General features: G+C 41.8%; 1 protein-coding gene across 3 annotated transcripts in view; it reads left to right on the forward strand.

Annotated features, from left to right (window-relative positions):
- The first annotated feature begins 807 nt into the window (after positions 1-807).
- The window catches only part of ACOT11 (acyl-CoA thioesterase 11), a 64,442-nt gene continuing 51,879 nt past the window's right edge, over positions 808-13,370 (forward strand). Inside the window, exons 1-2 of one of the 3 annotated variants that reach the window (XM_040470353.1) lie at positions 808-1,244; positions 4,262-4,332. In XM_040470353.1, the coding sequence (XP_040326287.1) occupies positions 4,296-4,332 (37 nt within the window). In that variant the 5' untranslated portion in view covers positions 808-1,244; positions 4,262-4,295. The remainder of the gene's footprint in view (positions 1,245-4,261; positions 4,333-13,370) is intronic. The other 2 variants (XM_040470354.1, XM_040470356.1) reach the window with 2 other exon arrangements.

Consider the following 13,370-nt stretch of genomic DNA (forward strand, 5'->3'; position numbering starts at 1 on the left):
GCCCCACACGGGACTTGAACTCCAGAACGGTGTGATCATGACCTGAGCCGAAGTCGGATGCTTAACCGACTGAGCCACCTAGGCGCCCCAAATTTATTTACTTTTATTTGTTTCAATAGCCACATGTGGCTAGTGACTGTTATATCGGACGGCACAGCTCTAGATCCTTTAAGATCCAGTTCATCCACTTATTCTTTTATGAATTCATTCATTCATCCAAAACATATTTATTGAGTGCCTGCTGTGGCTAGGCAGTATGGAGGCTGCTGAGAATAGGCCTGCACGATCCCTGCCGTCACGACGCATTTATAGTGGGAGGAGATAGGAGGGAGAGGAGAGAAAAAAACAAATAGACAAATAAAACAATTGGAAGTTATAATAAGAGCTATGAAAGAAATCAACTAGGGACTGAGAGAAGAGTCCAGGAGAGACCTTCTTTAGAGGGGGTCCTCAGAAAATGTGTCTCTGATTAGGTGTCCTTTAAGGCAGGGCGCAAGAGATGACAAGGAGCCCTCCCAGGAGGAAGGGGAGGGTGCAACGGATCCTGAGGTGGGGAGGAGAAAAGAGTTGGTGAGCTCGAGGCCGCCTGCCCGCGAGGTTGGGGCGGAAGGAGTGCGGGGGCGGGGCCAGGAAGTGAGGGGCGGGGCCTGACGCCGCGGCCCCGGGGAGGACTCTGCGCCGAGAGCCAGGCAAGGCGGTGAGGGCTCCGGGCCGCGTGAACGCGCCCCTTCAGAAGCTGGCGTGGCTGCTCCGAAGGGGAAGTGGAGGAGGCTTTGAGGGAACCCAGAGATGGTGGCTTAGGGGAGGGGCCCAGGCCGGGGCGGTGTAAGCAAGGAGAGCCCGTGGGCGCCTCCACCAGGAAGCTTTCCCTGGCTCCCCAAGCTGGACTAGGCGCCTGTCTGTGATTATTCCACCCCACACGCCCAGCTCTGTCACAGCACTTTCACCTCTGGTCATTCCTTGTTTGTTCTAGGGGAACCCACCAGATGTGGACCTTTCCCCACTGGGCCATGTCTGATTCTGTGGCCACACCTGGACACAGGGCTCAGGAAGGACAGCCTCTCCCAAGCTTAGCCTGGGTGTTCCCCAACTCCTGGGAAGAGGCTGCTCCAGGAAGCTGGCAGTGGAGGTGGGAGAGGTGGCCCAGCTCCCCGGCCTCCTCTGCTACCCCTGCGGCCTCACTTTGCAGCTTAGAGCCTCCTTCCCATCCATGGCTTCAGCTGACTCTCCCAACAGTCCGACAGGTAGGTGGGGCAGTAATCCTTGTTCTACCCATTTTGCCAAGGAACAAACAGGAACCCCGAGGGGCCAAGCGCCTTGCCCTAGAGCAGGAGGACCAAGGCCAAGTGCCTTGCCCAGGAGTCTTTGAGGACCCAAAGAGGAGTTACCTCTTTGGAGGTTACACATTATAGAGATTTCCTCCATAGCTTTGAGTCAGACGTCCTGGGTTTGAATGCCAGCTGTTAGTTTCTTAGCTGTGTGACTTCAGGCAAAGTACTTAACCTCTCTGAGCAAAGAAGCATATGAAAAGATACTCTAAGGCACGCGTCATAAGGGAAATGAAATGAAAACAACGAGATGTCATTACACATCTTTTAGAATGGCCCAAATCCCAAACCCTGACAATACCAAGCACTGACAAGTGTGGAGCCACAGCCTCTCCTCCCTGAGGAGAGCTAACCCATAAATGCCTTTCAACTGCAGCATCGAGTTAAGGCCCAGGGTTTCTGGGTGGTGCACAGAGGTCTCTAAGTCAGGTCCAGATGTGGCTTATCTTTTTTTTTTTTTAATTTTTTTTTTTCAACGTTTATTTATTTTTGGGATAGAGAGAGACAGAGCATGAACGGGGGAGGGGCAGAGAGAGAGGGAGACACAGAATCGGAAACAGGCTCCAGGCTCTGAGCCATCAGCCCAGAGCCCGACGCGGGGCTCGAACTCACGGACCGCGAGATCGTGACCTGGCTGAAGTCGGACGCTTAACCGACTGCGCCACCCAGGCGCCCCGTGATGTGGCTTATCTTAACCTAGGGAAATGAAACCAGAGAAATGAACGTATGATACCTGCTAATCCCCTACTCCCAACATAAGTTGTGGAACCCATACATAGTAATTATAATTAACGCTCTTGTTCAGAAAGGGAAGTGATGAGAGATATACAACAGTGGACAGTGACTGTTAGCAGTTCTGAAATTCCAGCAGGCAGACATTTTTAGGGCCCCCTTCCACAGAGGTGGAAAATAATCTTTGGGGAGGCTCAGGTTCTACTTCCTGGGGACATCTCCCTTATGCATTGTTCTCTGAGACTCCTCTGCAGGGCTGTCTCTGAGGATGTTCCTTTCTCATGATCTTCCTTGGCCACATCTGAAGATACCGTTGGGAAATATACCTGGATTGGGGATTGGGTCATTTTCTCAGTCAACTTTCTGCCCACAGATGGCTAGAGACCCAAGGGCGATTTTATCACTTCATTGTTACAGTCTCTTGGCCCAAGCTGGCAGTTCTTCTGAGACTAGAACTCTCTCGCAAGCTTAGCTGGCTTCTTATCTGTTTGTTTCTGGTCAGTTCCATAGCCATTAAGCCACACCCAGAGCTCTTTTCTAGATATTCTTAGATTTGCTATGCTTCTTTGTTTTCTCATTCCCATAGCTCCTCTTTTGAAATGTGGGTATCTGGGGCCAGCGTGCTTTGTTGCATGTGCTGGTTGTTTTTCTGTTGTCTCTCGGCTCCAAGTATACCCTTGTATATTTTGGTTTGTGTTGACTGGAACTCAGCAAACATAACTTTCCAGGTGTCCTTGCCTGATGGCTTCCTGGTAGGTTTTTCCAGTGGGAGAATTGGCAGGAGATGAAAAGGTGGCAGAAGGGGAAACAGGACTTTCTTTCTAATTTCAGCACTGACTAGCGTCTTTCCAAGAGCAAAGAACAGCGGTAGCTTCGGCTTTCAGCTTCTTTTGGCTCTCCCAGCCCCAGGCACATCATGCAAGACCCCTCAAAAGTTTCAGTACCAGCCAGCCATGCCTCTTAGTGAAGACTGGTCCCATCACCAGAGGCTTGGTGTCCCTCTCAGATGTCCGCACACCAGCCCGTGGTCCCCCGCTGGCAGTCTGAGTAGCAGCCAGGTGGGGTTTCTCAAACCTTAGTTCTGCTAACCGTACCTCTTCCTGTTATTCTCCAGCCCTGAAGATAGTAGCTGCTTTGGCAATTACTATCATTTTGTTATTTCAGCCTTCCAACACTATATAACACTAATACCCTGAATTAAATCTTGAGACTCTTGGGGTGGCTTCTGTTTTCCTAACTAGACCAGATACAGTGGGAGAGCCCCATCTCTAGTTACCTTTTCTGAGCTATTTTGTCCGATGGAAAGATTTACTGGGTGCCATGCCTTTAACTGGACCTTTACTGTGATACTGACACCATAGTGTACTTAGGGTTTTTTGTTGTTGTTTTTTTTTTTTACATTTATTTATTTTTGAGAGACAGAGAGAGACAGAGCACAAGCAGGGGTGGGGCGGAGAGAGAGGGGGACACAGAATCCGAAGCAGGCTCCAGGCTCCGAGCTGTCAGCACAGAGCCCGACGCGGGGCTCAAACTCACAAACCGCGAGATCACGACCTGAGCCAGAGTCGGACGCTTAATTGACTGAGCCACCCAGGCACCCCAATGTACCTAGGGGTTTTAATAAGGGGGTGATGGCAATTTTTCTGTTTTCACTTAGACTTTCCACTCAAAATTCTTCTCAGTTTCATCTTTTATAGATTGGGACTGAGAAGCAATCTTGAAAGTCCCTGTCTCGACTCTTTCTGTTCCATTTCATTCTTACTTGTAAACCAGCTAATTATTTTCTTAAAGCATATCTTTCTTGGAGTACCTTGCCAAATATAGCTAACAGCAATCAATACACACTGCTAATGTTCTATTTCCAACCTCTTTCATTGAGCTACAAGTTTATTAGACCCATGAGCTCCCCTCCTACTTACTGCGGGACGTAGTTTCACTAAGTGTTTCATCACAGACTCTGATAATAATTTATTTGCCCCTCCCTGTTCCAATGCTAAGTCAATGCCACATATTTTGGGTTGTGTTACAATAGCATTCCACTTCTGGTAATCTCCATGTCAGTTGGGAAAGGCTAGATTATGAAGAGGTAACAAATATTCCCATCGTCTCAGTGGTTTAACCCAACAACGCTTTATTTCTCACTCACGCCAATGTGTCCATCAGAGGCCAGCTAGGGACTCTACTCCATGTTCTCATTCCAGGACTGAATGCTGCAGTATTGAATTCCAGTATTGAATGCTGCACATCACCATGGAGGAGATAAAGGAAAGAGGTAAACCATGCACTGACTCTTAGAGCTTCCAACTAAAAGAAAAGATGTAACTTGGCCAAAGCAAGTCACATGACCTAACTTCAAAGGGGTCAGGCATTTGCAATTCTACTATCACATCTGGGTGGAGAACAGCACTAGTACCAGTAACCCAAAGAACAACTAGAGCAAATTGGAATCGGAGAACAGAGGGCTCTATGAAGAAAAAAAATGAAATCAGTAAACCATATGATATGATTGAGGAGTGATAGAGATAACCACAAGTGTATGAAGAGCACAGAGAGGTGAACCTGTCCAGAGCTGAGTGACAATAAATTAAGGAAAATATTATAAGAAGTAATTAGAAAACAAAAATAATTACAAACTCTAGGAAAAACAAACAGCTCTCTAAGAAAGGAAATGTAATAGTACCCAATTGGCTCTGAAAAACTCATATTCCCCTAGCTGATAATAATGTAGACACTATATATTAGAATCAACCTGTAGTCAAAGCTTTGAAGATTTAATTATGGTCACAGGACAGAATTTAATGTGAACAACCTTGACAATTAAAAAATGCATACAGGGAAGCTGAGAGGTAGAAGAGGGAGAAGAGAGCTGACCGGGAAAGGAAAGGCCCTAATGTCCTCATTTTACACAGTGGGATATCAAGCCGTACTGTCTATAGATTATGGAACAACAGAAAAGTGCTATGTGTATTACTTGACTTTACAAAGGTCACCACAGATAGAATTCTCTTGGGGTAGGGAGAGAGAAGAATTATGGCAGTGGTATATGTTAATCCATCACTTGTCATGGAAAGACACCATTGGATAATGTTTAAAACTGATAAAGTGAGAAATTGCTGTATAAGCACATTATTTATAAAATCATAGGTAACTAGGAGAAATAGGTAAAAGAAAAAGTGGTTGCCTCTTGGGAGCAGGACTGATGGTTAGGAGGAGAGGGGTAGAGTACAATTGCCTTTCATTATAAACCTTTCAGTACTGTTTAATTTTCTTTTTAAAAAAAAAATTTTTTTTTTCTTAACGTTTATTTATTTTTGAGACAGAGAGAGACAGAGCATGAATGCGGGAGGGTCAGAGAGAGAGGGAGACACAGAATCTGAAACAGGCTCCAGGCTCTGAGCTGTCAACACAGAGCACGACGCGGGGCTCGAACTCACGGACGTGAGATCACGACCTGGGCCGAAGTCGGACGCCCAACCAACTGAGCCACCCAGGCGCCCCAGTACTGTTTAATTTTCAAACCATATGGATGGATAGATTCCTTAGGTTAAAAAAAATCATTAAAATACAATGACGTTTTAAAAAGGGCATTTACAAACAAATGAAACTGAAGATCAAGGAAAGTAAGTAACATGCTCAAGGTCCTAGGGCTTAGTGGCAGAGTTGGATTCAAACACAGGTTCTGTGACTTTCAGTCTAGGGCTCATTTCACTTGCTTACACAGCCATTTAACAAACGTTTATTGGATATGATGTCGTGTTGCAAGGGCCAAGGCACATCAGTCTTACACTGTTCATAGGTTGTACACAGTCTACTGCAGGAGGGCAGATGCTTCAACTAATCCTTCCAATGCAATGTGCTTACATGATCGTGTGTGCAAAATTTGAAAACACAAGTTATTTTAACTACAATCCGTTGAGGCTGCTGCCTCTTTCCACTTTGAATTCCTCATGGTAATACTTTTGCTTGTGTTGGGTGATGTTGGAATGGCTGCGGGCTTCTGTGAGGTAACTGAAGGAAAGTTGTGTTGGAAATCCGTTGAGTGTGGGTTTAGTGGGATAGATTTATGTGGTTCTCAGTCATTTCTATGTATGGTTAATTTATTGCTAGCCATGCTACTGTATGAATGAAATCATAATAAATGCTCAAGGGGCACCTGGGTGGCTCAGTCGGTTGAGTGTCTGACTTCAGCTCAGGTCATGATCTCACTGTTTGTGGGTTCAGGCCCCATGCAGGCTTTGCGCTGACAGTGTGGAGCCTGTTTCAGATTCTCTGTCTCCCTCTCTCTTTGCTCTTCCCCCGCTCACACTGTGTCTCTCTCTCAAAAAGAAATAAACATAAAAAATTTTTTTTAAATAAACATAAAAAATAACAAATGCTCAAATAATTCAAAAGAAGGCAGAAAAAGAGGAAAAGGGGAACAAAGAGTAGGTGAGACAAAAAAGCCCAGCAACATGGTAGACTTAACCTAAGCATACCAATAATCACGTTATGTGTAAGTAGCCTAAATACTCCAATTAAAGGGAAGAAATTGTAAGATTGGATTTAAAAAAACAAGAGCCAAATATATACTATTTATAAGATTATAAAGCATATACTTTAGATATGAAAACACAAATATGTTAAAAGTAAAAGGATATACAAAGATATATTATGCTAACAGTACTCAGAAGAAAGTAGATCACAGGGTGCCTGGGTGGGTCTGTCGGTTGAGCATCTGACTCTTGATTTTGGCTCAGGTCACAATCCCAGAGTTGTGGGATTGAGCCCCACATTGGGCTCTGTGCTGAACGTGGAGCCTGCTTAAGAATCTCTCTCTCTCTCTCTCTCTCTCTCTCTCTCTCTCACCCCTGTCACTCTACCCCACTCACTCTCTCTCTCTCAAATAAAATTATAAAAAATTAAAAAGAAAATAGATATAAGAGTAAGAATATTACCAGGAATAAAGACGGTCATTACATAATGATAAAGGGTCAATTCACTAATCAGTCATAACTGTTCTAAGTGGTTATGCATTTAGAAACAGGGTATCAAAATACATGAAGCAAAACCTAATAGAACCACAAAAAGAAATGTACAAATATATAATTATAGTAAAATATTTCAACACATTCAACATATTTGATAAAACACCTAGACAAAAAGTCAGTAAGAATATAGAAGATTTGAACAACACTCAACGAACTTAATCTGATGTTTATAGAATACTCTACCCAACAACAGCAGAATATGTATTCTTTCCAAGTGCAAATGAAATACTACAGAAGACTATATCTAGTGCAATAAAATAAGTATCAATATATTTAAAAGTGTTCTGATCACATAGAGTTAAATCATAAATTGACAACAGAAAGATATCTGGAAAATTTCCACACATTTTAGGACAAAAATATGCACTTCTAAATAAAATATAGGTCTAAAAGAAACCACAAGAGAGATTAGAAATGATCTTGATCTTAATGAAATGAAAACACAATATGGAAGTTTGGGGGATGCAGCTAAAGCACTACTTGAGGGAAATTTATAGCATTAAACACTTATATTAGAAAAAAGGAAATAAATTACCTGAACTTCCACTGTCATGAAACCAGAAAGTGAAAGCAAACTGAATCCAAGTAGGCAGAAGATAGGATATAATAATCAGAAGGGGAGAAATTAATAAATAGAAAACAGAGAGGGGGCGCTTGGGCGGCTTAATTGCTTAAGTGTTGGACTCTTGATTTTGGCTCAGGTCATGATCTCACGGTCGTGAGATGGAGTCCCACATCAGGCTCTACACTGAGAGTGCAAAGCCTTCTTGGGATTCTCTCTCTCCCTCTCCCTCTTCCCCTCCCCTCCTCATTCTCTCTCTCACTCACTCCCTCTCTCTTTCTCTCTCTCAAAATTAATAAATAAACTTTGTAAAAAAAAAAAGAGGGAATGTTGGCACAGCAAAAATTAAAAAGAAAAAAAGAGAAAAGAAAGGAAAAGAAAAGAAAAGAAAAGAAAAGAAAAGAAAAGGGGGACACTTGGGTGACTCAGTTGGTTAAGCATCTGACTTTTGGTTTCAGCTCAGGTCATGATCTCACAGTGAGTTTGAGCCCCTCATCAGACTCTGTGCTGACAGCAAAGAGCCTGCTTGGGATTCTCTGTCTTCTCTCTGAGCCCCTCAACTGTTCACTCTCTCTCTCTCTCAAAATAAATAAGTAAACATTAAAGAAAAATAAATTGAAAACAGAAAAACAGTAGGAAAAGCAAATGAAACAAAAATAGGGTTCTTTGAGAAGATTAATGAATTGATGAACCTCTAGACAGCCTGATCAGGAAAAAGAAGATCTAAATTACCAACCTCAGAAATGATAGAGGGATCACTACAGATCTAACAGATATTAACTAGATAATAAGGGAATATTATGAATAACTTCATCCAATAAATTAAATTTTTTGATGAAATGGAGAAAGATAAAAGTATCAAGTTCAGTTGAGAAGGAATAGTTAAGTTAAATAACTCTATATCTATTAAATAAATTTTATGTGTAGTTAAAAAGCCTCTCAGGGCATGTGGGTGGCTCAATCCACTTAAGCCTCCAACTTTGGCTCAGGTCATCATCACAGTTCATGGGTTTGAGCCCTGTGTCAGGCTCTGTGCTGACAGCTCAGAGCCTGGAGCCTGCTTCGGATTCTGTGTCTCCCTCTCTCTGTGCCCCTCCCTCACTCATGCTCTGTCTCTGTCTCTCTCAAAAATAAATAAACATTAAAAAAAAAGCCTCCCACAAAGGTAACATATTGATGACTTTGTTGTCAAATTCTACCAAACATTTAAGGAAGAGGTAATATTAATTTATAAACTCTTCCAGAAATTAAAGAAAAGAGAACACTTCCCAACTCATTCTTCAAACCCAGCATTACCCTGAACATATATTATCTATAGAACAATATAATGAATAGAGATGCAAAAATCCTTAAAAAAAATTTTTAACAGTTATTTATTTTTGAGAGACAGAGACAGCACAAGCGAGGAAGGGGCAGAGGGAGAGAGAAAGAGACACAGAATCTGAAGCAGGCTTCAGACTCTGAGTTGTCAGCACAGAGCCTGATGTGGGGCTCAAACCCACGAACTCTGAGATCATCACTTGAAGTTGGACGCTCAACTAACTGAGCCACCCAGATGCCCTGAGGTGCAAAAATTCTTAACAAAGATGTATGTATGTATGTATGCATTTGTTTTCTAAAGATTTAATTTCTTGGGGCTCCTGGGTGGCTTAGTTGGTTGAGTGTCCGACTTTAGCTCAGGTCATGATCTCACGGTTTGTGAGTTCGAGCCCCACATCAGGCTTTCTGCTGTCAGCACAGAGCCTGCTTTGAATCTTCCATTCCCTTCTCTCTGCCCCTCCCCTCCCTCCCTCTCTCTCAAAAATAAATAAACATTAAAAAAAAAGATTTACTTTTTAAAGTAATCTCCACATCAAATATGGAGTTTGAACTCACAACCCCGAAATCAAGAGTCATACATGCCACCAACTGAGCTGGCTAGATGACCTGCTTAACAAAATTTTAACAAATCAAAACCCACAATATATAAAAAGTAAAGTACATCATTTATGCAATGCATGTTATCCTAGGGATGAAGAATTTGCTTAACATTTGAAAAGTAATCAGTGTAATTCACCATATTGATAAGTTTAAAAAGATAAACCATTTTATCATCTCAATAGATGCAGAAAAAACATTTGACAGGAGCGCCTGGGTGGCTCAGTTGGTTAAACGGCCGACTTCAGCTCAGGTCATGATCTCGCGGTCCGTGAGGGCTGTGAGTTCGAGCCCCGTGTCGGGCTCTGTGCTGACAGCTCAGAGCCTGGAGCCTGTTTCAGATTCTGTGTCTCCCTCTCTCTGACCCTCCCCTGTTCATGCTCTGTCTCTCTCTGTCTCAAAAATAAATAAATGTTAAAAAAAAAAAATTAAAAAAAACCCAAAAAACATTTGACAAGAACCAACATCCATTCCTGAGAAAAACTTGTAGCAAACTAGAAATAGAAGAGAACTTCTTCAACCTGGTAAAGGGCTTTTATAAAAAAAACTAATGTCCTAAAGTTATACTTAATGGTGAAAATTGGGTGCCTTCTCCCTAAGATCAAGAGCAAGGAGAGGATGTCAGGATCTTACCATTTGTATTTAAAATTGTGCTGGGAGTTTCTAGTAAGGGCGATTAGGCAAGACAAAGAAATAAAAGGCATAGAGGTTGAAAATAAAAAGAAAAGCGGTCTTTACTTGCAAACAACATAATCGTCTGTCAAGAAAAAAATTTTTTTAAATTTTCTTTTTGAGCAATCTTCACACCGGTGTGGGGCTCGAATTCACAACCCTGAGATCAAGAGTCACATGCTTTACCAACTGAGCCAGGCAGATGCCCCAGAAAATTTTAAAGAACCTACAAAATGCCACTGGAAGTGAGTTTACTGAGTTTCGGATCAGATGCTTAATATTTAAAAAGTAATTGATTTCTACATACCGGCAACATTCTTATTGAAATAGAAAATTTTATTTATTTATTTTTAAGTTAATTTATTTATTTTTGAAAGAGAGAGAGATAGAGGTTGTGAACAGGGGAGGGGCAGAGAGAGAGGAAGAGAGAAGATCCCAAGCAGGCTCTGCACTATCAGTGCAGGACCTGACTTGGGGCTCAAACTCAGAAACCATGAGATCGTGTCCTGATCCGAAATCAAGAGTTGGACGCTCAACTGACTGAGCCACACAGGTGCCCCAACTTTTTATTTACTTTTAACTAATCTCTACCTTCAATGTGAGGCTCAAACTCATGACCCCCTGAGATCAAGAATCGCATGCTCCAACCAACTGAGTCAGCCAGCAGCCCCTGAAAATTTAAAGTACATTTATATTAGTATGAATATATGAAATACTTAGTAATAAATTTGACAGAAGATGTGTAAGACTTGTAGCTGAAAACTACAAAATATTGCAGAGAGAAATTAATGAAAACCTAAATAGATGGAGACATATACCATGTTCATGGATCAAAAGACTCAATATTATTAATGTCAATTCTTTCCAAATTGATGGATATGACACCATCCCTATCAAAATCTGGGCAAGCTTTACTTTACTTTATTTTTAGAAATGGACAAGCAGATTTCAAAATTTAAATGCAAATGCAAAGGACTCAGAATAGCCAAACTATTTTGAAAACGAACAAATCAGTAGGACTTATGTGATTTGGTTACAAGACTTCTATGTGAGAGTAGTTGGGAAAATGTGGTATTGATCTAAAGACAGACATGCAGATCAACAGAACAAAGTAGAGAGTCCAAAGATAGGCCTCCACACATATAGTCAATTGACTTGACAAAGGTGCTAAGGCAATTCAGTGGGTAGAATTATAATCTTTTTAACAAATGGTGCCGGGGGGCGCCTGGGTGGCTCAGTCGGTTGAGCGTCTGACTTCGGCTCAGGTCATGATCTCGCAGTCCGTGAGTTTGAGCCCCGCATCGGGCTCTGTGCTGACAGCTCGGAGCCTGGAGCCTGCTTTGGATTCTGTGTCTACCTCTCTCTGCCCCTCCGCCATTCATTCTCTTTCTCTCTCTCTCTCTGTCAAAAATAAATAAACTTAAAAAAAAAAATGGTGCTGGAACAACTGGATAGACACATGTCGGAAAAAAAAAAAAAAAAGAACCTCTATCTTTACCTCAGACCAAATATGAAAATTAACTTGGAATAGATCATAGTCGAAATGTAAAAGCTTGGGGCACCCGAGTGGCTCAGTCTGTTAATTGTCCAATTCTTGATTTTAGCTCAGGTCATGATTTCATTGTTGGTTCTTGGGTTCAAGCCCGGAGTCAGACTCTTGTGATTCTCTTTCTCTCCCTCTCTCTCTGCCCCTCCACTGCTCGTTCTTTCTGTGTCTCAAAATAAATAAACTACAAAAAAAAATTTTTTTTTTAATGTAAAAGCTAAAACCATAAAACGTCTAGGAGAAAGCATAAAAGAAAATGCTAGTGACTTTGGAGTTGGCTATTTTTTTTTTTTTTTTTAAAGGGAGAGAGAGGCAGGGGGAAGGGACAGAGAGGGAGAGAATCTTAAGCAGGCTGACGCAGGAGTTGACCTCATGACTGTGAGATCATGACCTGAGCCGGAATCAAGAGTGGATGCTTAAGCGACTGAGCCACCCAGGCAACTCTTGGCAAAGATTTCTTCAGTAGAACACAAAAAGTCTATGGTATAAAGTAAAAAAATTGATGAATTAGACTTCATCATAATTAAAAATCTTTGTTCTTCAAGAGACCTTACAAAAATGAAAAGATGAGTCCCAGATTTGGAGAAAATATCTGCAAAACATATATGCAACGGAGGACTCGTGTCTACCTATGTATAAACTTATATTTAAAAAAATTTTAAATTGTAGGGCACCTGGCTGGCTCAGTCGATGGAGCATGTGACTCTTGATCTCAGAATGTCATGAGTTTGAGCCCCATGTTGCAGGTAGAGTTCACTAAATAAAAAAAAGAAAAAAAAAAATTTAATTGTGGTAAAATATACATAACATAAAATTTACCATCTTAACTAATTTTAGATGTACAGTTAAGTAGTGTTAAGTATATCCATATTGCTGTTCAACCAATCTCCAGAACTTTTTTTTTCTTGCCAAACTGAGGCTACATCCATTAAACAACTGCTCATTTCCTTCTGCCCCAGGCCCTAGCAACTGCCATTCTTTTTTTTCTTAATTTTTTTTATGTTTATTTATTTTTGAGAGAGAGAGAGAGAGAGAGAGAATGGGGGGGGAGGCAGAGAGAGAGGGAGACACAGAACCTGAAGCAGGCTCTGGGCTCTGTCAGCACAGAGTCCAACGTGGGGCTCGAACCCATGAACCGTGAGATTATGACTTGAGCCGAAGTTGGATGCTTAACCAACTGAACCACCCAGGTGCCCCTGGCAACTGCCATTCTGCCTTGTTTCTATTGATTACTCTAGTTATCTCACATAGTGGACTCATACAGTATTTGCCTTTTCGTGATTGACTTATTACACTTAGCATAATGCCTCAAGGTTCATCTGTGTTCTAGCATGTGTCAGAATTTCCTTCCTTTTTAAGGCTGAATGTATTCCATTGTATGTGTGTACCACATTTTGCTTATTCATTCATCGGTCGATGGACATTTGTGTTGTTCTTACCTTTTGCCTATTGTGAACAGTACTCCCGTGAACATAGGTTGTACAAATATATCTTGGAGAGCCTGTTTTGAATTCCTTTGGGTATTAAAGAACTATTACAATTCAATAATAAGACAATCAACCCAATTTTTTTTAATGGGGAAAGAT

Source organism: Herpailurus yagouaroundi, unplaced genomic scaffold, assembly GCF_014898765.1.
Source record: "Herpailurus yagouaroundi ecotype Mexico unplaced genomic scaffold, PumYag 77, whole genome shotgun sequence".
NCBI lineage: Eukaryota > Metazoa > Chordata > Mammalia > Carnivora > Felidae > Herpailurus > Herpailurus yagouaroundi.